Here is a 21,520-nt window from a genome sequence, read left to right as displayed (position 1 = left end):
CCCAAAACATAGACTGTTGGTTCCTCTCATGGATGCTGCCTGAGCTCTTAAGTTCCTCCAGCACTTTGTCTGTGTTTCTCTGTATTTCCAGCATCTACAGAATCTCTTGTGTTTAAGATATTGGGACCTGGCCATTAGGATGAGCTGGCCTGTACCTCCTGACTGCTTGTGTCTTGTATGTGGTGATCGTTCCTCTTTCTTATAAAAGTAGGGGATAGACGCCTTTTCTCTGCCATTAGCAGTTCTACTGCCCTTAGAATGCCAGAGACCTGAACGCATGCACATGGAGCTCAGCTGTGCAGAGCCTGGAACTCACTGTAAACTGAACAGTGCAATTTGTCACTGCCTGCTCAGAGTACCAAAGGCCAAAGCTGTGTCAAATTTGCCCTGCTTGATCACCAGAACACTGTATTGTTATGGACGCAGAGGTACTGCAGATGCTGTAAAATCTTCCTCCCATCCCCCTGTCTTCTTATTCTGATTTCTTCACCTTTCCAGTCCCGATGAAGGGTCTCAGCCCAAAACGTTGACAGTTTATTCCCATCCATAGATGCTGCCTGACCTGCTGATCTCCTCCAGCACGTTGTGTGTGTTGCAGTATATTTTTATTATTTTTAATAAGATCAGTTGATCTTTCCTGATATGGGCATCTCTAAATTTACTTCATCCAGAGTGGATGGCATCTAACTCATTTTATTAAACTATTTTTTAAAAGAACTATCAATCTATATTTGGGATGCTGGCAGCTATCTTGAAATTGTTTCATCCCTGATAATCTTTTCCAACATCAGTATTTCTCTTTGATGTAGAGCTCAGATATATAATCTATGAATGCAGGTAAACAATGACTGAAATAAACTGCATCACCTTATGGAATTTAATTATACTTTTATATATCTTGACATTCTGTGTTGGAATCCATTTACTGTGAAAGAAACTATTGCAGTTGACTTGTGAGTAAAAGATAGTTCAACAGCTCTATTCCAAGAGCTTTGTAAATGTAGATGTTTTTGTTGAGATCACTAATGAGCATACGCAGGTTACAGGACCCTGGCTGGGGAGGACTGCGTCTGCTATCTGTGGGGAACTAGAAATGGAAAACCAGGATACTGGAGAGGCACGACAAGGCCAAAGATGACTACTGCCATCTGGATGGAGCCCAAGATAGAAATTAGATGCCTGTAAGGGTTTACTAAGGCAATGAATCAAAGATGTTCATGAGCTGCTAAAATCTGAAGAGCAGAGAAGTTTGGGCCATGAAGGTCGAGGTATTCTGCTCTGGAGGGAGATGAGGAGTATCATGGCATCAAGTTAATGAGTGAAAGGTTCAGCATTGGCATCTCCAGGGGCTTGGCAGTAATTATTGTTTCTTTTAAGTTGACATTACTCTGAAGGGGAAACTTGGCAGAATTGTCCTCAGCTCAGTTCTGGTGAAGCAAAACATAATCTTTACTATAGCTAAATCCAACAATCCCAACTACAATCCTCATTAACTCATTATGGGTCAAAAATTTTCCATGGTTCTGCCTATTTAACCTCCCCACCCACTGACCTTCCCACCACCCCCCCGCTGTCCTTACCCCCCCGATCATCCTTAACCCCTGTCCTTCTCTCCCCCCGCCGTCCGTTCTTCTCCCCCCCGCCGTCCGTCCCTCCCCCCCCGCCGTCCGTCCTTCTCCCCCCCGTCGTCCGTCATTCTCCCCCCGCCGTCCATTCTTCTCCCCCCCGCCGTCCGTCCTTCTCCCCCCGCCGTCCGTCCTTCTCCCCCCCGCCGTCCGTCCTTCTCTCCCCCCCGCCGTCTGTCCTTCTCTCCCCCCGCCGTCCGTCCTTCTCCCCCCCACCGTCCGTCCTTCTCTCCCCCCACCGTCCGTCCTTCTCCCCCCCCATCGTCCATCTTTCTCTCTCCCCCCCTGCTGTCTGTCCTTCTCTCCCCCCCACCGTCCGTCCTTCTCTCCCCCCCACCGTCCGTCCTTCTCTCCCCCCCACCGTCCGTCCTTCTCCCCCCCCCCCATCGTCCATCTTTCTCTCTCCCCCCCTGCTGTCTGTCCTTCTCTCCCCCCCCCACTGTCTGTCCTTCTCTCTTCCCCGCCCCGCTGTCCGCCCTCTCAGAGCAGAAGTAGTGTTCATGGGTTCATTCTTCATCTGATGGCAGAGGGGAAGAGCTGATCCTGAAACATTGTGTGTGTCTTCAGGCTTTGTACCTCTGCTCTGATGGTAGCAATGAGTGATGGGCATATCGTGGGTGGTGAGGGCCCTTAAAGGTGGATGTTTTCTTTTTCAGGAATGACTTTTTGAAGATGTCCTCAATGGTGGGGGAGGCTAGTGCCTATGATGGAGTTCCACAGACCTGCCAATCCTCCTTATCCCACAATACTTTAATTAAAAACCATCTATAGATGTCAGGATTTTCAAGTATTAGTTGATATCAAATCAATTGGCATTTATATAAAAATAAAGACTGCCAGATTTTTACTGCTATTTCCAGGTTAAAAGGTATTCTGATTTAGTGCCTTAAAAAAGTCTCATTCTAATAATTCAGAACTGCCCAAATTCCATGACTTTCCAGCCCAAAGTATATGTTCTTTGCATGAATTGCCTTAGTTCTCTATAAAATCTTCAAAACCTGAAGCAAATAACCCTTTTAACTTTCGAAAAATATAACTCTAGTTTGAGTAATCTCTTCCTATAAATTAATCCCTAGAGTCCAGTTACCATTCTGGTAAAGAATGCTGTGCTCCCCCTGGGGCCAATACATTCATTCCTTGTGATGCTCAGAATTGCTGGCAATTCAAACCAGGACTTATAATTCCTAAAAAATTGTACATGGTCCTTTTACGTTAGAAACATATGCTGGATTTAGTATCATGATGATGCTGGCTAGCGATACCTGCTGTTTGGTCCATAGTTACTGCCAGACCTGCCGAGTATTAGCTTTTTCTGTTTTTTTTTTACTTATGGTGTCTTTTATCTTTAATTTACATCTGCAACTGCTATTAGTTGAGCATGACCAATTTTGTGATTGTTATGTTACGTGCTGTGCATCAGTGATCCAAGTCCAGAAAGCAGAAGTGTTTCTTTTTTCCATGGTTATGTTGTACTCCATGGGGGGTTATAATAGGCAACTCTTAGTTTAAACACATCTGTGCTCATTCAACTGTTTGTTCCATTTTTTTTAATCTGCAGTTTTTTTTTGATTGGCACACAACTTGAACTACCCTTGACAGCCATAAGAACCTCAGCCCCAGTTTTACTAGCTACATAGGCTGTGAGGAGTCTGTAATAGTTTTAAAGTTTTTCTGACTAACAAAGTAAAGTAACAAATGGGTGATTTGGTATCCTGAAACTGTCTGTGAGTCTAGGATTTCTACAGATGACAGCACATGCACAGAAATACCAGATTTAATACTGTTTATGTGTCTTTAATCAAAGTTGCTTATATTAATAAAAGGGCATTTGCCCATTTACCAGTTTGAAGGGGAAATTTACTCATGTTCATCTGAGACACACCCACGCTTGTCATGGTGCTGCTGTTTCTGCAGAAGTGGCAGTGTAATGACCATCTATGGGCATGCCTTGGAACCATATGAGCAAATGTCGCCAGCAAGTGGGGAATGAGCAGGGCCTTGTTTATTAAAATGGGCAGACCCAAGAGGTGGGCTGGGAATCCAGCTTGGGTGGGAACTCTTTAATTTGTTTATACTCACGTGTTCCCCATCTCTGACCCTGCCCAAAACCAAATGCTCTAATGCAATCTCCCATAATTCCCAACCCACCAGACCAGCCTTGGAGGCCTGCTCTACTGTAACCAGATTCCAACACAGGATGCCTGAACACAAACTGCCTCTCTATTCTGTACCCCTGCCCCAGTCTTAGGCCTACCTACTGTTTTATTTTGTGAAATATTCACAGAACGTGCGAAGGAATACCCCTGTACATGCATTAACTGGTGAATTGTGCTTGCTTTTCAATGACAAGACCTCAACTAAAATTGGCAAAGCTCTGCCATACAGTAGTGATTTACCCTGCCCCCGATGGACACTGAAGAATCTCTTGACTCATATACAATATATCTTCAAAGATATTAGTGTGAAAATTATACCAACTAGAAAGATTCACCATACTGTTTTTTTCCCTGTAAGTCAATTTCATTCAAATGCAACGATAGTTAAAGTTACGGTCTAAAATTTCCATAAGATTGTGATATCTCTAAATGTTATTGAAGATAAAACAGTAATTTTAAAATGCAATAAATGTCAGGCATTAAGAATGCAACTGTATCTTAAGTATTGTTCCCACAGATGAAATCAAAAATCATATCTAAGCATCATGGCCTCAAAATAGAAAACATGGAGTTAAAATTAATAAAAACACCACTGGAACCTTCTGACACCTTATTCACGTGTTTATTTAAGATGCAGTATGTAAGTTTTGCAATATTGGTTAAGTATAACTTGATGTGAACAAGGCATGGCTTGAGCTCAGTAGTTTGAGGCTGACTAAATGCTGGTAATGTCCTTCAATCACTAACCTCATTATCATATTATCACAATACCTCGAGATGGTTAAAAGTTACAGTATGAAATGTCATTTGTCATTCATGCAACTGAAAACAACATCTGATATGATGCAACCAGTCAACTTCTGCTTTGGCTGACCTTCTGATAGCAGCTGCCTTCTTAGGCACAGATGAAAATAATTTGCTCAGCATTTGTATTTTCCTGAGTAAAGATGGAAACGTTTAATAAACTTGCTCAGAATCAGAGAATAAGGTGAGTATTTAGGCTCTTCATAAGATAAAGTCCGTTAGAAATGAAGTGTTTGAAAGATTGTTTACATAACTAGGACTTTTGTTACCCCTGCTTGTTTGAAGTGTATAGTATTGTTTGTATGAATCATTTGTAATCGTAATGGACTATAAAACTGCATATGTGGCAGTGTGCTACACTGAATCTCTGGCAAAGATCGATTACAGGATGAGGCCAATGTTTGTTAAAACACACACATAATTAGATGTGTGAATCAATACATTTACAGAAGTATAATGTACCTGAATAGATAAAAGGTCATTGGACTCAATGGAAATGAAAATTGGAGTTGTACAGTAGGCATGACTGTTTTATATATCACTCAATTCAAAATACCGGTGTTTTTACCAAAACTCTGATGTACAGCTAGAGTTTGGGCAAGATGTTTAATATCTCAAAATCTGCAGTGAAACTCATTAGATCAAATCAACAGTCTTATACAGTAATTTGTTTAGAACTTCAATCCCCAGTGCTACTGCTAAAGGTATTACAGGTGTTGGTGCATTGCATGTTTGGCAGGTGTAATGTTTGGTTTACATAGTGTTAGTATGAGAAGGGGAAAATATATGGGTTAGCACTACTATTTTGCTAATATGTGTACGCAGAAGAGCAATGCACAGACCTGTTTTCCCTACTGATTCTTTTTCATAGTAAACATCTAAAGATTACAAATGTATACTTTTGTAAAATTTCAATAATATTTTGTTGAACTTTATCTCCTCAATTTGCATTTAAGATATTTGAATGTTTAAGAAGTTCTGAGCTTTAAGATTTGATGCTAACTACAACAGGTAGCCTTGGTCATGACTATACTTTGCCAATAATTAATCTAGTAATCACACCAGGGTATTTTGTTTTATGTTATGAAAGGAAAATCTAAGAAATCTAAACTCATGCCTAGCGTTAATTTAATAGCAATCAGGACTTTATGGATATTAAATTTAGCACTTAAAATCCAAAGGCCAACAAGGTCGGTAGTTGTATTAGGATGTTTTAATGAATTTATTTCATCAGACAGAATTTCCTTCAAACCTGAACAATTATCACAAGTTACAGCTTCTGAAAGTAGAGCCTAATAATCAATTGTCTCTGCTTTTAAAATATGTAATTTTTGCAGAAGGAAGAATGCACCCGATTATTCTTTGGGTGCTGATTGTTTTAGGCAGTTTTTGTTGGTTTCAGCTCTTTCCATCCTACGAGCAACCTTAAAAAAAATTCTAGTTAAAAATACCAGTGACAGGATCATTGTAAATTTCACCGCTAATTTAATGTAAGTAGATAGTTACAACATGTGAATAAATCTGCACTTTTATTTCTCCCTAACAAGGACTTTCAGAATTTTTAAAGTCTATTAACTCTCCGTTTAGCTCCGGTGGTAGTTGCAAAAGTTGAACAGTGCATCTCATGCCATTAGTAATTCACTGCGTAAAAGCTAGTTCCTGGAAGACATGGGCAGGCTACGAGAATGACTAGTACAGGAGGGTAAAATAAGATGGAACTTTGAATGTCTATTTTTAGTTATAATATATTGCAAATCTGTCTTCCATGGTGAGCAAAGCTTTCTTTTTGCTTAAAAAAAAGTTGGATTCAGCAAATAAATGTATTCCTAATTCTTAACAAGTTAATGAGTTACAGATCTAATCTACACGAAATATCCACCAAGCAGATTATATCAGAATTATTATATCGTGAAATTTGTTTTGTGTAGGAAATGGTCTTCTACTTTCTATCATACTGTTCATAATTTTACCCTGTTTTTGAGTACCTATAAACCTTTCCTGCTCCAGTGTATTTTCTTCAAATAAATAGTTTTTAAACATCATTTTGTATTGCCCTTGGAAAGCAATCCTTCTAAAACCATGTCAGTCAGTGTGGGAAGATATCTGATGCTGCAATTAGGAATTCTGTAGTGGAGCAGCAATGCATTTCAAGCACCAGATGACGTGCCATGGAGGAGAACTTGCAAGTTGTGCTGTTTTCATGTGCTATCAGGTCCTGTCCATTGAGATAGTAGTGATGGTACATTTGAGAGGTGGTGTCCAAACAGCATTGATAGTGTCATGTAGTGCATCTGGTAGATGGTAACTCAGTGCAGCCATAGTGGAAGGAATGTTGATCAAATGGATGCACCATTGTAGCTGGTTTCTGTCTCCTGTCTTCTAAAGCTGCATTCACTCGTACAAATAGGGAATAATGAGAAAGCCTCCGACACGTGTCATAGTTGGAAGAATGGGTTTGCTGAGTTTAGAGGTTGTGGTGAACTACATATACCTGTCTGGACTGCTCCTGTGGCTCCTCCCACAGACCCCTGCTGACTGCTTCTGTGGCTCCTCCCACAGACCCCTGTATAAAGGCGATTGAGGCCTGTTGCCCAGCCTCATTCGCCAGGATGTAGTGTTGTTCATTCTTCCAGTCAATAAAAGCCGATATCTCGCTTCTTACGTCTCAGAGTGAGTTATTGATGGTGCATCAGAGGTGAATCATTGTCACAGAAAGCCCTGCCTCTGATTTGCCCTTGTAGGCATTATTAATGTACCTGGTCTAGGATCTCAGTTATTTCATGGCTATAGGCTTTTGTTATATGTAGTTCTAGCATCCCTTCTCACAGTGAACAGCCTGTGGCCTAAGCAGTATTTTGAATGTCCTTCCATTACATTTTTACTCCTGTAGTCTGTGTAACTACAAATTGGGAAAAATTCTGGAAACAAAATATCAATAATGGGATGTAGGCATTGTTGGCAAGGTGAGCTCTCATTGGCGATCTCCAATCATCTTGGAAAAGTGGCTGGTGAGCCTTCTTGAACAGCAGTGGTCCAGGTGTGCTCCTGTACTACTGTTAGCCAGTGAGTTTTTGAATTTTATATCAGAGGTGTGGAAGAGCGAGCAGTGCATTTCTATGTCAGGAGGTCTGTGATGCTTGCAGTTGATGTAATTTCTGTGGGCAATAGAGAGCTTAAGTTTGTGTGGAGTTATCAAAGAAGCCTTGGCAAAGCTGTGGGAAACCAAGAGACTCCTTGCATCTCCATTGAAAAGTATATTTGAAGTACTTAAAAGGAAAAGTAAGAGGTGGAGAAACTGAAAAGTTTAAGGAGGAATGTCAAAACTTGCACTGTCTCCCCTGCTACAACGGCAGCTGAATCCACAGTGAACGCATCAACTTTTTGGCTGTGAAAATTCTCCCAAGAGCAGGAGACTATTTGTGCTGATCTTCTCGGATAGATAGTTCAACAGGAAACTTGATCTCCAGTGCAGAAACTGAACCACATGTAATGCTATATGAATGGAAATACACAATTATTCATCAACTTAGAGTAATATGATATAATAACATGAATTGTATTAAATTAGAAAGCATTACTGACAAGTACATATTCTGAATATTTTAGAATTTTCTCTTGAGACCACTAAAACCAGATAGCATATAAGGTCTATGCCGCTGCCCATCTATTGCAATTCCTTGCGTCTTTGAGTGCTTTGCACTTTTAAGTGAAGGTGAGAGGGAGGAAAGGGGCTCATTTTGTTGCTGCTGTGTAGTTGCTTGTTGTGTTGTGTTCTATGTTCTCCCAACCTTTATGGGCATGCTATGTTGGCACCAGGATGTGCGGCAACATTTGTGAACTGCCCCCAGCACATCCTTGGTTGTGTTGTTTGTTAATGCAAATGATACCTTTTCATTGTATTTTTACATTGTACGTGATAGATAAATCTGAATCTGTTAACTCTGTCATTTGACCCAGTGGATGGACATCCATTTCTTTTTATATCTGTTATCATAGTCTCCTTAACTATCAGGTATTGCATCTTGGATGACTAATTTCTGGAGAATAAATTTCACAAATCTTTCGTCATTCTGATGCTGAATTATGAACTAATTCTTTGAGCACAGTGAACCTACATTCCTATAATTCACTTGCAAATGATGTTCGATGTAAGTAAATTAGAATTTTGCTAATTAGAAATCCATCTTGGTTTGTAAGCACCAAGAATGTAGTGTAGTACCATCGGCACCCAAAATATAGCTTCTTTTGATATCAGTGCAACCAAATTTCAAAAGTAACAGAATTTCAATAACGCATAATTTACAGGATGCAGTAGGGTCTTTTAAGAGACTCTTCGGTACTGTACATGGAACTTAGAAAAATAGAGGGCTATGTGGTAGAGAAATTCCAGGCAGTTTCTAGAGTAGGTTACATGATCGGCACAACATAATGGGCCAAAGGGCCTGTAATGTGCTGTAGATGTCTATGTTGTATGTTCAGGTGTACTGTACACTTCCATGTTATGTAGTTAGAGCATACAAAGACAGTAATGTACACCAAGAATGTATTGGATGCAAATACTGGGGACACTTCATTCTATGGGGTGTGGTTTAAATTTAAAAACTGATAAATTAAAAGGGATTGACCTCATTATTGGTTATTAATGAAACAGTCAACTTTTCGGGCTGAGACCCTTCACCAGGAGGGTCCTGATGACATCGACTGTTTCCTCTTTTCCATAGATGCTGTCTGGCCAGCTGAGTTCCTCCAGCATTTTGTATGTATCAATTCTCCCCTAGTGGTTTTGATGCAACCAAGCTGCTTGCTGGACCATTTCTCGTGAATGCGTGTAAGAGTAACATGTTGTTGCAGAGTAGAATCACAGACCTACGTACAAATGGGCCGTTAAAACATAATGGACCTGTGTGTATTTTGTGAGAGAAATATCAGATGGAAATTCAATATAGCAAAATGACACTTGTAATGCATTTGCAGGATTTACTCTGTCTATTGTGAGCCATCAAGACAAATTATTAGTTAACGGAAATCTAAAAGAAAACTTAATACATTAGACAACAGTACAGATACTGAAGGCTGAAACATTTCCAGATCCGTGATCAGCCTGAAGTGCAGAATAGATGAATCATCTCAGTTTTCTCTTGAGATACTGACCATCATAAAAGTCAATCTCTAACCAATTTGATTCATTCCTCATTACTGTATATCAAGAAATAGCTGAGAGCATTGGATGTGACAAGGTCAGCTGGACTAGTTAACAACCCAGATAAGGTTCTGAAAAACATACACAGAATACTGAAGGAACTCAGCAGGTCAAGCAGCATCTATGGAAATGAATGAACAATCGATGCTTTGAGCTGAGACCTCAACAGGACTGGAAGGGAAGGGGGAAAATGCCAAAGTAAGAAGGTGGGGTAGAGGAAGCAGGACAACCTAGAAGGCGATAGGTGATGTCTGCTGGATGGGAGAGGGGTTCAAAAAAAGAACTGGGAGCTGCTAGCTGGAAAAGGCTAGCCTGGAGAAGAAATCTGATATCAGAAGAGAGCGGACCATGGGAAGGAGGAGGAGGCAACAAGTTGGAGGCAGGTGAGGTGAAGAGGTAAGAGGCTAGAATGAGGATTTGAAGAAGAGAAAGAAGAGGTATGGGGGTGAATTTACCAGAAGTGAGAGAAACCGATGTTCATGCCATCGGGTTGGAGGCTACCTAGACAGAATATGAGGTGTTACTCCTCCAACCTGATAGTGGCAGAAGAGGAGACCATACACTGACATGCCAGATTGGGAAATGGGATAGGAATTAAAATGGTTGGCCACCAGGAAATTTTGCTTTTTGTAGATGAAACAGGGTGGTTGACAAAGCAGTCACCCAATCTATGTGGGGTCTCACCAATGCAGAGAAGACTGCATTGGAAGCGCCAGATACAGCCAACATCCCAGCAGCTTTGCAGGTGAAGTGCTGCCTCCCCTGGAAACTCCTTTTGGAGCCCTGAATGGAGGAGAGGAAGGAGGTGAATGAGGAGGTGTAGCACTTCTGCCTGTAGCAGGGATAAGTGCCAGGAGGGAGAGTGGTTGGGAGGGATGAATAGACATTAAGACATTAATGAAATAGACATTAAGGAAATGATCCCTGCAGAAAGCAGAAAGTGGGTGGGGAGGTAAAGATGTGCTTGATGATCAGGTCCTTTTGAAGATGCTGGGAATTATGGAAAATGATGTGTTGGATGTGGAGGCTTGTGTGATGGTAGGTGAGAACTAGAGGAATTCTATCCCTGTTAAGGCAGCAGGAAGATGAGATTCTAAGATACTGAGGATCTGAATTTCAGAACTAACTAAATCTCAATGCAGTTTATTCCAGTGTGGTGAGAATGCTGGTATTTACTGAACAGTGTAGCAACTTGCCAGGTGAAGTCCCATTCACAAAGAGCAAGGAAGATCTATTCTGATTAATTACCTATCATTCAGTCAACTCCCAGTCATCTGCAAAGTGATGGAAGTCATTATCAACAATGCCATCAAGTGGCACTGAATTATGCCTAGTTTGGGTTTTCCTGACGTGACATTGCTTCTGACTTTATCACAGTCTTGGTCCAAATATGAACTGAATTCTCAAGGTGAGGAAAAAGTGACCTGCCTTGATGTCAAGGAAGCATTTGACAAAGTGTAGTATCAAAACAATCAGTTGAAACAGAAGTTAATCAGCAACAGAGAGAAAACATTCCAATGGTTCTGTAGTTCTGCCTCACACGAAGAAGAACGATTGTGATCACGGAAGGTCAGTTAACCAGGCCCTGAGGACAGTGCACTTGGTTCAGCCATCTTCAGCTGCTTCATCCTTCCTTCCTTCATCTAGTCAGAAGTCAGGACGTTTACTGGTGTTTGTTCACATTCAATTTAATTTGCAATCTATCAGCAAATGAAGCAGTTCATGCATACAAGTACCAATCCTTGGACAATGTTCAAGTATAGGTTAATAAGCGGCAAGTAAAAGTTACACCAGAGAAGTGTCAGCCAATAACTATCTCTAACAAGACAGAATCTACCTAAATAGCTACCACCACTGGTACTATCCACAGCAAGTGCTGTCTCAGGAAGGCAGCATCCATCAGCAAAGATCCCCACCACACCAGCCAAGTCATAGTCTCACAGCTACTGTCAGGCAACCTGAAGTCCCACACCACCCAGGTTCAAGAACAAATGCTTCCCTTGACCCAATCGCTACAATTTTAACAACACCATGACCACTTAAATTACCTTGGACTAAAGTAGATTTTGTTCTATAAAAACTCTGTGTAATGTTTATTTGACACTTTTTTCTTGTGAATGCTGCTTATATGAAGCTACGTGCCTATGATGTTGCTGCAACTGAGTTTTTTATTGCACCTGTGCATATGTGTAGTTATGTATATGACAATAAACTGGATTTTAACATCACTGACATTACAATTGCCCTGGCCCCTGCAATCAGTATCTTGGGGGTCACCAATTACCAGAAACTCAACTGAACCAGCCAGCTAATCAACATAGCTACAAGAGCATGTCAGAAACTGTGGATTTTACAGCTATTGACCCGTTTCCTACCGCTCTAAGGACTTTCTACCATCTACTCTGCAGGAACAAATCAGATAGGTGATGGAAACTTTTCCATCTGTCTGGATAAAGAGATGCAATCTCAAGAGGCTGGACACTATCCAGAATAAACGAGCCTACTCGAATTACACCTTGTTAATTGCCCTAAGCATTCATCTCCTCTACAATTAGTGCATTGGGGCTACTGTGAAAAATGCACTGCAGTTATTTATCCAGGTTACACCAGCAGCATCCTCGCCACTCACAACCTCTACCATTCGAGAATGATGAGGGCAAGAGGCGCGTGGGAACAGCACCAACTGCAGACTCCCCTCTCCTGTGCCACACACCATACCCACCTGGAAGCATAGGCTGCAACATCTTTCAGACCGTGTTAAGAAATTGGAGCTGGAGCTGGGTGAACTCTGGATCATGTGGGAGGCTGAGGGGTCGATCAACAGAACTTACAAGGAGGTGACAACCAGGTGGCAGGAGGGGTGGGAATAGACAGCTTGTGCAGAGTATCCCTGCAGCCGTTCACCTCAACAACGGGCTTACTGCTTTGAATACTATGGAGGGGGCTGTTGACCTGTCAAAGGAAACCCACAGCGGTCAGGTCTCTGGCACTAAGTCTGGCTCTGTGGCTCAGAAGAGAAGAGGGAGAAGAGGTGAGCTGTGGTGATAGAGAATTCATTGGTTAGGGGAACAGACAGGAGATTCTGCTGATGAGAACAGGATTCCCGGATGGTATGCTGCCTCCCAGGAGCCAGGGTCAGGGACATCTCGAATCAAGTCCACATTCTTAAGTGGGAGGTTGAGCAGCCAGAAGTCTTGGTCCATGTCAGTATCAATGACATAGTTAGCAAGGGTGACGAGGTCCTGTAAAGTGAGATCAGGGAGCTCGCTACTCAGTTGGTCCTCCAAGATTGCAATCCTCAGGATTGCTACTCATGCCATGTGCTCGAGAGGCCAGGAATTAAAAAGGTCATACAGTTTAACATGTGGCTAAGGAGATAGTCCTGGAGGGAGGGTGTCAAATTTTTAGATTATTGGGCTCTCATCAGGTGAATGTAGCACCTATACAGAAGGAATGGTTAGCAGCTGAGCTGGAGGGGGATGAATATTCTTGAGGAAAAGTTTGCTGGTGCTGCATGGGGTGGGGGTGGGGGGGGGGCGGTGGTTAAGCTGGAGTTGCAGGGGAACCAAAGAGCCAGAGCAGATAGTGGAGTGATTGTGGAGACAGATGTTTTTTAAGCCTACAAAAAATCCAGGAATCCGAAGTTTGTTCATGGTGCTACTAATGTTCTAAATAGTGTATATTTCAATGCAAAGAGTATTGTAGGAAAGGTGGATGAGCTTAGAGCATAGGTCGGCATGTGGAATTATAATATTGTAGCCATTAGTGAGACTCGGTTGCAGGAGGACAAGACTAGCAGCTCAATATTACAGTGTTTCTTGCTTTACTCGTGATAGAGCCAGAGGGATTAAAGGGGGAGGGGTGTCATTACTGGTCAAGGAAAATATCACAGCAGAGCTCAGACAAGACAGACTGGAGAGCTTGTCTACTGAGGCTCCATGGGGTGAATTGAGGAGTAAGAAAGGATGACAACATTAAGGGATCATATTATAGTCCTTGGGATATAGAGGAGCAAATTTGTAAAGAGAACACAGACTGTTGCAAGAAACATAAGGTTATAATAGTAGGTGATTTTAACTGCACCTTCCATACTGTAAAAGGGCTGGATGGGAAAAAGTTCATCAAATGTGTTCAGGAAAGTTTCCTTAATCAGTGCATGTAAGTTCCAACTGGAGAATGCAATATTAAATCTATTAGATAATGAGACAGTGCAGGTGACAGAAGTTTGTGTAGGGGAACACCTTGCATTTTGTGATCATAATGCCATTAGTTTCAAGATAATTATGGAGAAGGATAGGTCTGAGATTCGGGTTGAGATTCTAAACTGGAGAAAGGCCAATTTTGATGGTATCAGAAAGAATCTGGCAAGTGTGGTTTAGGATGGGTTGTTTTCTGGGAAAGATGTATAATTTTTAAGTGGGAGGCTTTAAAAATGAAATTTTGAGAGTACAGTTTGCATGTTCCTGTCAGAATAAAAGGCCGAGATAACAGGTTTAGGGAACCTTACTTATTGAAAGATATTGAGGCCCTGTTTAAGAAGAAGAAGGAGGTGTATAGCAGGTATAGGCAGGTAGAAACAAATGATGGTCTTGAGGAGTATAAGAAATGCAAGAAAACAGTTAATAATGTAATTACGAGGGCGAAAGGAGGGCATGCGATTGCTCTAGCAGACAAAGTGTAAAGAGAATCCCAAATGCTTCCACAGCTATATTAAGTGAAAAAGGATTGCAAGGGACAAAATTGGTCCTCTAGAAGATCCGAGTGGTGGAGCTGAAAGAGATGGTGGAGATCTTAAATAGACCTTTTGCATCTGTATTTACTCGGGAGATGGACATGGTCTATAGAAGTGAGGCAAAGCAGCAGCGAGGTCTGGGACTTATGCTGATTACAGTGGAGGTGGTATTTGCTGTATTGGGGCAAATTAGGGTGGATAAATCCCTAGAGCCTGACAAGATGTTCCCTTGGATCCTGTAGGAGGCTAGCGCAGAAATTGCAAGGGCCCTGGCAGAGATATTTAAAATGTCCTTAGCCAGGTATGAGGTGCCAGAGGATTGAAATTGGAAATATTGTTCCATTGTTTAAGAGAGGCTCTAAGAATAAGCCAAGAAATTACAGGCTGATGAGCCTCACATCAGTAGTGGACGTGTTATTGGAAGGTATTCCAAGGAACCAGATATATAAGCATTTTGATAGACATAGAATGATTAAGGTTAGTCAGCATGTCTTTGTGCATGATAGGTCATCTCTAGCCGATCTCATAGAGGCTTTTCAGAAAGTTACCAGGAAAGTTGATGAAGGCAAGGCAGTGAATATTGTCTGCATGGACTTTAGCAAGGCCTTTGACAATGTCTTACATGGGAGGTTGGTCAGGGAGTTTCAGTTACTTGACGTTCAAGATAAGGTAGTAAATTGGATTAGACATTGGCTTCTCAGGAGAAGCCAGGAGGTAGTAAATAGTTGCCTCTCTGACTGAAGGCCTGTGACTAGTGGAGTGCCACAGGGAACGATGCTAGGCCCATAGTTGTTTGTCATCCATATCAATGATCTGGATGATAATATGGTAAACTAGATAAGCAAATTTGCAGATGAAACCAGGATTTGGGATGTAGTGGACAACGAGGAAGACTATTAAAACTTGCAATGGGATCTGGACCAGCTGGAAAAATGGACTGAAAAATGGCAGATGAAATTTATAGCAGACACATGTGAAGCATTGCACTTTGGGAGGACTAACTAGGGTAGGACTTAAACGGTGAGTGGTAGGGCACTGAGGAGTGCAGTAGAACAGAGGGATCTGGGAATACAGATCCATACTTCCTGGAAAGTGGCATCACAGCGAGATGGGGTCCTGGAGAGCTTTTGACACATTGAATTTTATAAATTAAAGTATTGAGTATAGGACTTCAGATGCTATGTTGAAGTCATGGAAGATGCAACTGAGGCCTAATTTGGAGTATTATGTGCTGTTTTGATTACCTACCTGCAGGAAAGTTGTCAATAAGGTTGAAAAGGTGCGGAGGAAAATTTACAAGAATGTTGCCAAGACTTAAGGACCAGAAGTATAGGGAAAGATTAAATAGGTTATGACTTTATTCCCTAGAGGGGAGATTTGATAGAAGAATGCCATTTGCCTTTTAACTTTGGTTCTTTGCGGAAATAGGACCTGTTCTCGGGGCCTCACGACCAGCTGCTTTTCAACAGATTCATGGCCAGTGCCGCCGCCGTGGGAAACGTCATGGTGCGTCATGGGAAACGGAAGGTCGTAAACAGTGAGCTGGCTGCTGACTGTGTGCCCGGAGACCTGATTTCTTTGGGCACAGAGCTTGGAAAAAGCGACGCAACAGATTTTTAACACCATAAATCAACAAGTTGCTTTGTTATGTCGCCCCTCTCGCTGTGAAATAGGGACATCTCTTTTTCCCTGATTATAGAGAGAGCCTGTGGTATGTCAGATTACCAGGTGAATGTGTAGTCTTTGGGGTACTACAGGTCGGTGTCTTTATTAAAGCTTTGCTGCATGCCTGAGTGCTCGGGATGGGGCGGGGGGGGGGGGTGCCATTGCTTTCTTGCTGGTGGGGGAGGGGTCGTTGCTTTTCTACTGCTTATGCATGGGAGGCAGGAGTTGGGGGAGCTTTGGGTTCTAATGTTTAACTGTCATTTATTCTTTGGGCACTCCTGTTTTCGTGGATATCTGCGAAGAAAAATAATTTCAGGATGTAAATTGTATACATTTCTCTGACATGAAATGTACCTATTGAATACAAAGTTATAAGGGGTATAAATAGGATAAATGCAAGCAAAGTCTTTCCACTGAAGTTGGGTAAGACTAAAACTAGAGGTCATGGGTCAGGGTGAAAGGTGAAATGTTTAAGGGGAACATGAGGGGGAATTTCTTCAATCAGAGAGTGGTGAGAATGTGGAACGAATGGCCAGTGGCAACATTTTATATGGGTTCAATTTCAACATATAAAACAAATTTGGATAGGTACATGGATGGTTGAGGTGCAGGTGGATGGGAGTAGACAGATTAATAATTTAGCACAGACTAGATGGGCTGAAAGGCCTGTTGCTGTGTTTTGGGGCTCTTTATTACTATAACAAACTCAAGAGTTGACGTTTCAGGCTAAGATCATTGTTATTCATCATAGTTATTCCTTTATCAGCATTAGGTCTAGCTCATAACAGAACTACCTTCACCAAAGATTGCAAGGGTTCCAAAAAATTAGCTCATCACCACTTCCTTGAGGAAAATTAGAATGGACCATCAATATTGCCCTTGCCAATGATGTTCGGATTCCCAAAATAACTTTAAAAAAACATTTCTGAGATTTGAAAAGCTACATTGTAATCTCCGAAAGCTAAGGCAGCTCTGAGAATGCAGTTAACAGCAGAAGATTATATTAGGTTTATTTGTGATGTGTGCATGGAAGCTGACAGTGAAATGTGCCGTTTGCATCAAATCAAATCAGTGAGAGCTGTGCTGGGCAGCCAGCAAGTGTCACCACCCTTCTGGTGCCAACATAACATCCCTGTAATTCAGTAACCCTAACTGTACACCTTTTGAAATGTGGGAGGAAACCCGAGCACCCAGAGGAAACCCACCTGGTCAGAAGGAAAATGTACATATTCCTTACAGGCAGCAACGGGAATTGAACCCCGATCAGTGATCACTGGCACCGTACACCGTATAGTAATGCGATGACCACTATCCCACCATGTTGCTGAAGGTCATTTAAACCAGAAATGGTGCATGAAGCCTAGTGGTGCGTGAAGACCTCTGGAAAATTCCCATTCCCTGTGATGCATTGAGCCAGTAATTATTTTTATTATTGAGATACAGAGCAGAACAAGCCCTTCCGGCCCTTCGAGTGATCCCTCAGTTCAATCACTTAATCACAGGACAATTTACAATGAGCAATTAACCTACATTTTTGGAGGAGACCAGAGCAGATGGAGAAAGCCCACAAGGTCAAGAGGAGAACACACAGACTTCTTACAGGCAGTGGCAGGAATCGAACCCTGGTCGCTAGAATCATAAAGTATTGTGCTAACCACTACGCTACCATGCCAACCTAACTCTGCTACTGTGTTCGGTGTATTTGGGCAAACCAAAAAGCATATGTACTGTTTGTTCTAAGATGGGCTAGCTTATGCTCTGTGTACCAGCACACGGGTGTAAGCTTGTTATGGGCAGAATTGCAGGCCTTGTTACTGTGCTGAAAGGCCTTTTATTCTGTACCTGCAGCTTTTGTGCACCAATAACATGAAGTTGAGGAAACCCATACCATGAATGTCTGATCATTGGAGGGCCAGCTTGCAGTATGGCTGAGGGGGCTTTGATTTTGAGTTTGGATGCAGTATAAAATCTTCAAGCTTAATTATGGATCATAGTATGGTGATTAGTCTTTGAAGTAATATGATTATGGCAGGTGTTTGTAGAACAGTACCATATCGATGACATCGAAAACAGATGCTTCCTGACTAACGTGAACAGAGACATTACATAACCAAGGGAACTGCCTGTATATAGAAACACAATGAGGAACAGAATTTAGTCAAAAGATTATTCATAAAACAAAGGTCTGTATTGTCTGTTTTTAATTGCTGATTAACCATTTACCCATCTAAAGTGTTCTCAAGCATGAAGCAAAATATCATTGTCAGTCATAAAAGCGGTTATTGAGTTGACCTTCAGCAGAATACTGCTATAACTGGGAGCTAATGCATTAAAATTAAATGGATCAATGCCTTCCATTAACATAGCAGACTGAGCAAAGTTGGTCAAGCAGGTTAATCATTTGTTACCTGTTGTTAACAGGAATTATCAATCCTGAATGTTTGGAATTTTGTGGAAGAGCTTTGCCTTCTTGTTTGTATTTGTACTAACTTTGTGATAAGTATTGTTTTTTTTTAAAAAAATGAATGTGAAGGCCATTTATTAGCAAAATGAAGTCAGGATTAATAAAGTGACAATAGATTCAAAATGAGACCAGTGTTAGAATGCAATTTTAAAAGGGACTTTCCTGGGCAGTTAAGAGTGCCAGTATGTGGGCTGCTTTCCTATGAGCAAAGCGTACAAAATGGTGGAGGAGCTCAGGGTTTAAAGTAAGTTTGTTATCGAAGTATATATATGTCAGAATATACAACCCTGAGATTAATTTTCTTATGGGCATTCACAGTAAATACAAGAAATGCAATAGAAACAATGAAAGGCAGCGCTCAACAGGACAGATAAGCAATCAATGTGCAAAAAGAAACTGCAAATGCAAAAAGAAGAAAAAAATAATAATAATAGGTAAATAAGCAATAAATATCAATAACTTGAAAGTGGGTCCATAGATGGAACAGTTCAGTGATGAAGTGATTGATGTTATCCCCTCTGATTCAAGAACCTGAAGTTTGAGGGGTAATAACTGTTCCTGAATCTGGTGGTGTGTACTGAGGTTCCTGTATCACCTTCCTAATGTTGTGGAGGGACCATGGCCTGGATGGTGAGAGTCCTTGATGATGACATGGCTTTACTGTGACAGCATTCTGTGTAAATGTGCTCAATGGTGGGGAGAGCTTTACCTGTGATGGACTAGCCCGTATCCAGTACATTTTGTAGGCTTTTCCATTCAAAGGCATTGATATTTCCATAGCAGGCCATGATGCAACCAGTCAATATCCTCTCCACCACACATCTATAGAAGTCAGGCAGCACCTCAGCAGGTTAGACAGCATCAATGGAAATGAATAAACAGGACTTGCCTATAATTTGTGTTTAATACCAGCTGCAGTCTTGTGAGACGCAGGGAGCATGGAATGAGGACCATTGGTCCATATGACCTAGGAATGAATAGTTTGCCTTAGAAAGGGAGTTGCTGCTGCATTTTCTACAATGTGTCAGAATAACGTGGTCCTCCTGAAGTTAGCAGTATGTGCTCAGATTGGCATTCAATTACCTTGCTGTTGAAGTCAGCAGCATGGTTTGCAGCAGTGTGTTCTAAATGAGGCTTTGAATACAAGAAGCCTGGCTGGCTACCTCCAGACCTGGTCTTGTTACTCACACTTTCAAATGGATATCGATCTCTCTGAATCAGCAATATAATAATCTAATTATCACTATGAATGTGTAAGCAAATAAGAAAGGACTTTCAAATGGACTTTCAAATTCTGCAACAGATCCATTAAATAACACCATCCCTCCCTCGTATATCACAGTGTTGAATTAGAAGTCTCTGCTCTGGACATTTCATCGTGATTATTTAAATGAAACAAAAATCATCTTATTGAAACCCAGACATTTTTACCTTAACCAGCAATTTTTACACAATAATGAGATTTCTGTTGAATTAACAGTGAAGAAACAATAATAGCTCCACATTGTCATCTCCTCCTCCTCATATCTTTGGAAAGCTCCTAATGAAAGGAACCATTGTCAGATGCCATCAAGGAGACACTGTTGAGGAAAACGAAAAGCTAATTTGCATTTTAATGGCTTTCGTGTAACTTCTTCATGGGAAAAATACTCCAAATAAATAAGCTCAAAAATCATCAGCTCAGTTAAATTTAAAAGGACCATTGGGATGGGTCAGGTCATCTTTCTTTACAAGTTGAAAATAGCCAGTGTAGTCCTTATCCCTTCCATCCAGTGCACCTAGACTGCTGACATAATCTCTAACTTGACCCCCAACTGTGGAAGTGAAATGCAAATAGCATTCTCATTCTCCTTAATCTTTGAAGGTCCAAATTGATGGCCTTTGTGACTAGGATCTTGTTTAAAGACACCCTTCTTCCTTTTCAACCTCTCACAGCCTTTGCTTGAGGTCGACTGTACTGGATTAATTTCACAATTCTTCTACCAGGTCGAATAATGATAGAATGCAGTGGAGAGTATAAAACGTAGCCCTAAAGTTACCAACATATTTAACCATTTCTCTTTTCATCATATTATATTGAAGTTGTATTAGACATCGGTAAGGCCTAATATGGAGTATTGTGTGCAGTTTTGGTTACCGACCTACAGGAAAGATATAAATAAGTTTGTAAGAGTACAGAGAAAATTTACAAGGACTGAAGGAACTGAGTTATAAGGAAAGATTGAATATGTTAGGACTTTATTCCTTGGATTGTAGAAGATTTAGGAGAGATTTGTTAGAGGTATACAAAATTAGGGGTATAGATAGAGTAAATGCAAGCAGGCTTTTTCCACTGAGGTTAGGTAGGACTACAACTGGAAGCCGTGGGTTAAGGGTGAAAGGTGAAAAGTTGAAGGGGAACATGAGGGCAAACTTCTTCACTCAGAGGATCGTGAGAGTGTGGAACAAGCGGTGCATGCAAGATTGATTTCAACATTCATGAGAAGTTTGGGTGGATACGTGGATTATGGAGGGCTATGGTCCAGGTGCAGGTAGATGGGAGTAAGCACTTTAAATGGTTTGGCTTGTACAAGTTGAACCAAAGGGCCTGTTTCTGTGCTGTGTTTTTCTAAGACTCTTATCAGCAGTCTTTGAAGGAGATGTGTTGCTGAACAAGCAGAATTCCCTCAAGGCCTCAGCTATTTTCGGCAGATCCTGTTGTTGACCAGCACATTGATTCTTGAAGATTTCTTTTGACGAGCTAACCACCTTATGTGACACCTTCTTGAAAACTGGAATCTGAACAATTCAGTGGTTAATAATGAGCAATTGCACACTAGGTGAAACAAAAGCTGTTCAGATACCAGAACATCTTATGTGTGTTATTCAACACTT

At 41.4% G+C, this 21,520-nt stretch overlaps 1 protein-coding gene across 9 annotated transcripts in view; it reads left to right on the top strand.

Annotated features, from left to right (window-relative positions):
* The window catches only part of blnk (B cell linker), a 202,375-nt gene that overhangs the window by 98,511 nt on the left and 82,344 nt on the right, over positions 1 to 21,520 (top strand). For 2 of the 9 annotated variants that reach the window (XM_073027509.1, XM_073027505.1), the window contains exon 1: positions 4,594 to 4,769. The exons of the other annotated variants lie outside the window; for them this stretch is intronic. In XM_073027509.1, the coding sequence (XP_072883610.1) occupies positions 4,729 to 4,769 (41 nt within the window). In that variant the 5' untranslated portion in view covers positions 4,594 to 4,728. Of the gene's footprint in view, positions 1 to 4,593; positions 4,770 to 21,520 lie in introns of those variants that run through there. 9 annotated transcript variants of the gene reach the window in all.

The sequence above is a fragment of the Hemitrygon akajei genome, chromosome 23 (genome assembly GCF_048418815.1).
Source record: "Hemitrygon akajei chromosome 23, sHemAka1.3, whole genome shotgun sequence".
Classification (NCBI taxonomy): Eukaryota; Metazoa; Chordata; class Chondrichthyes; order Myliobatiformes; family Dasyatidae; genus Hemitrygon; species Hemitrygon akajei.
Note: the sequence above shows the minus strand (reverse complement) of the source record. Positions and strands in the feature narration are given on the sequence as shown.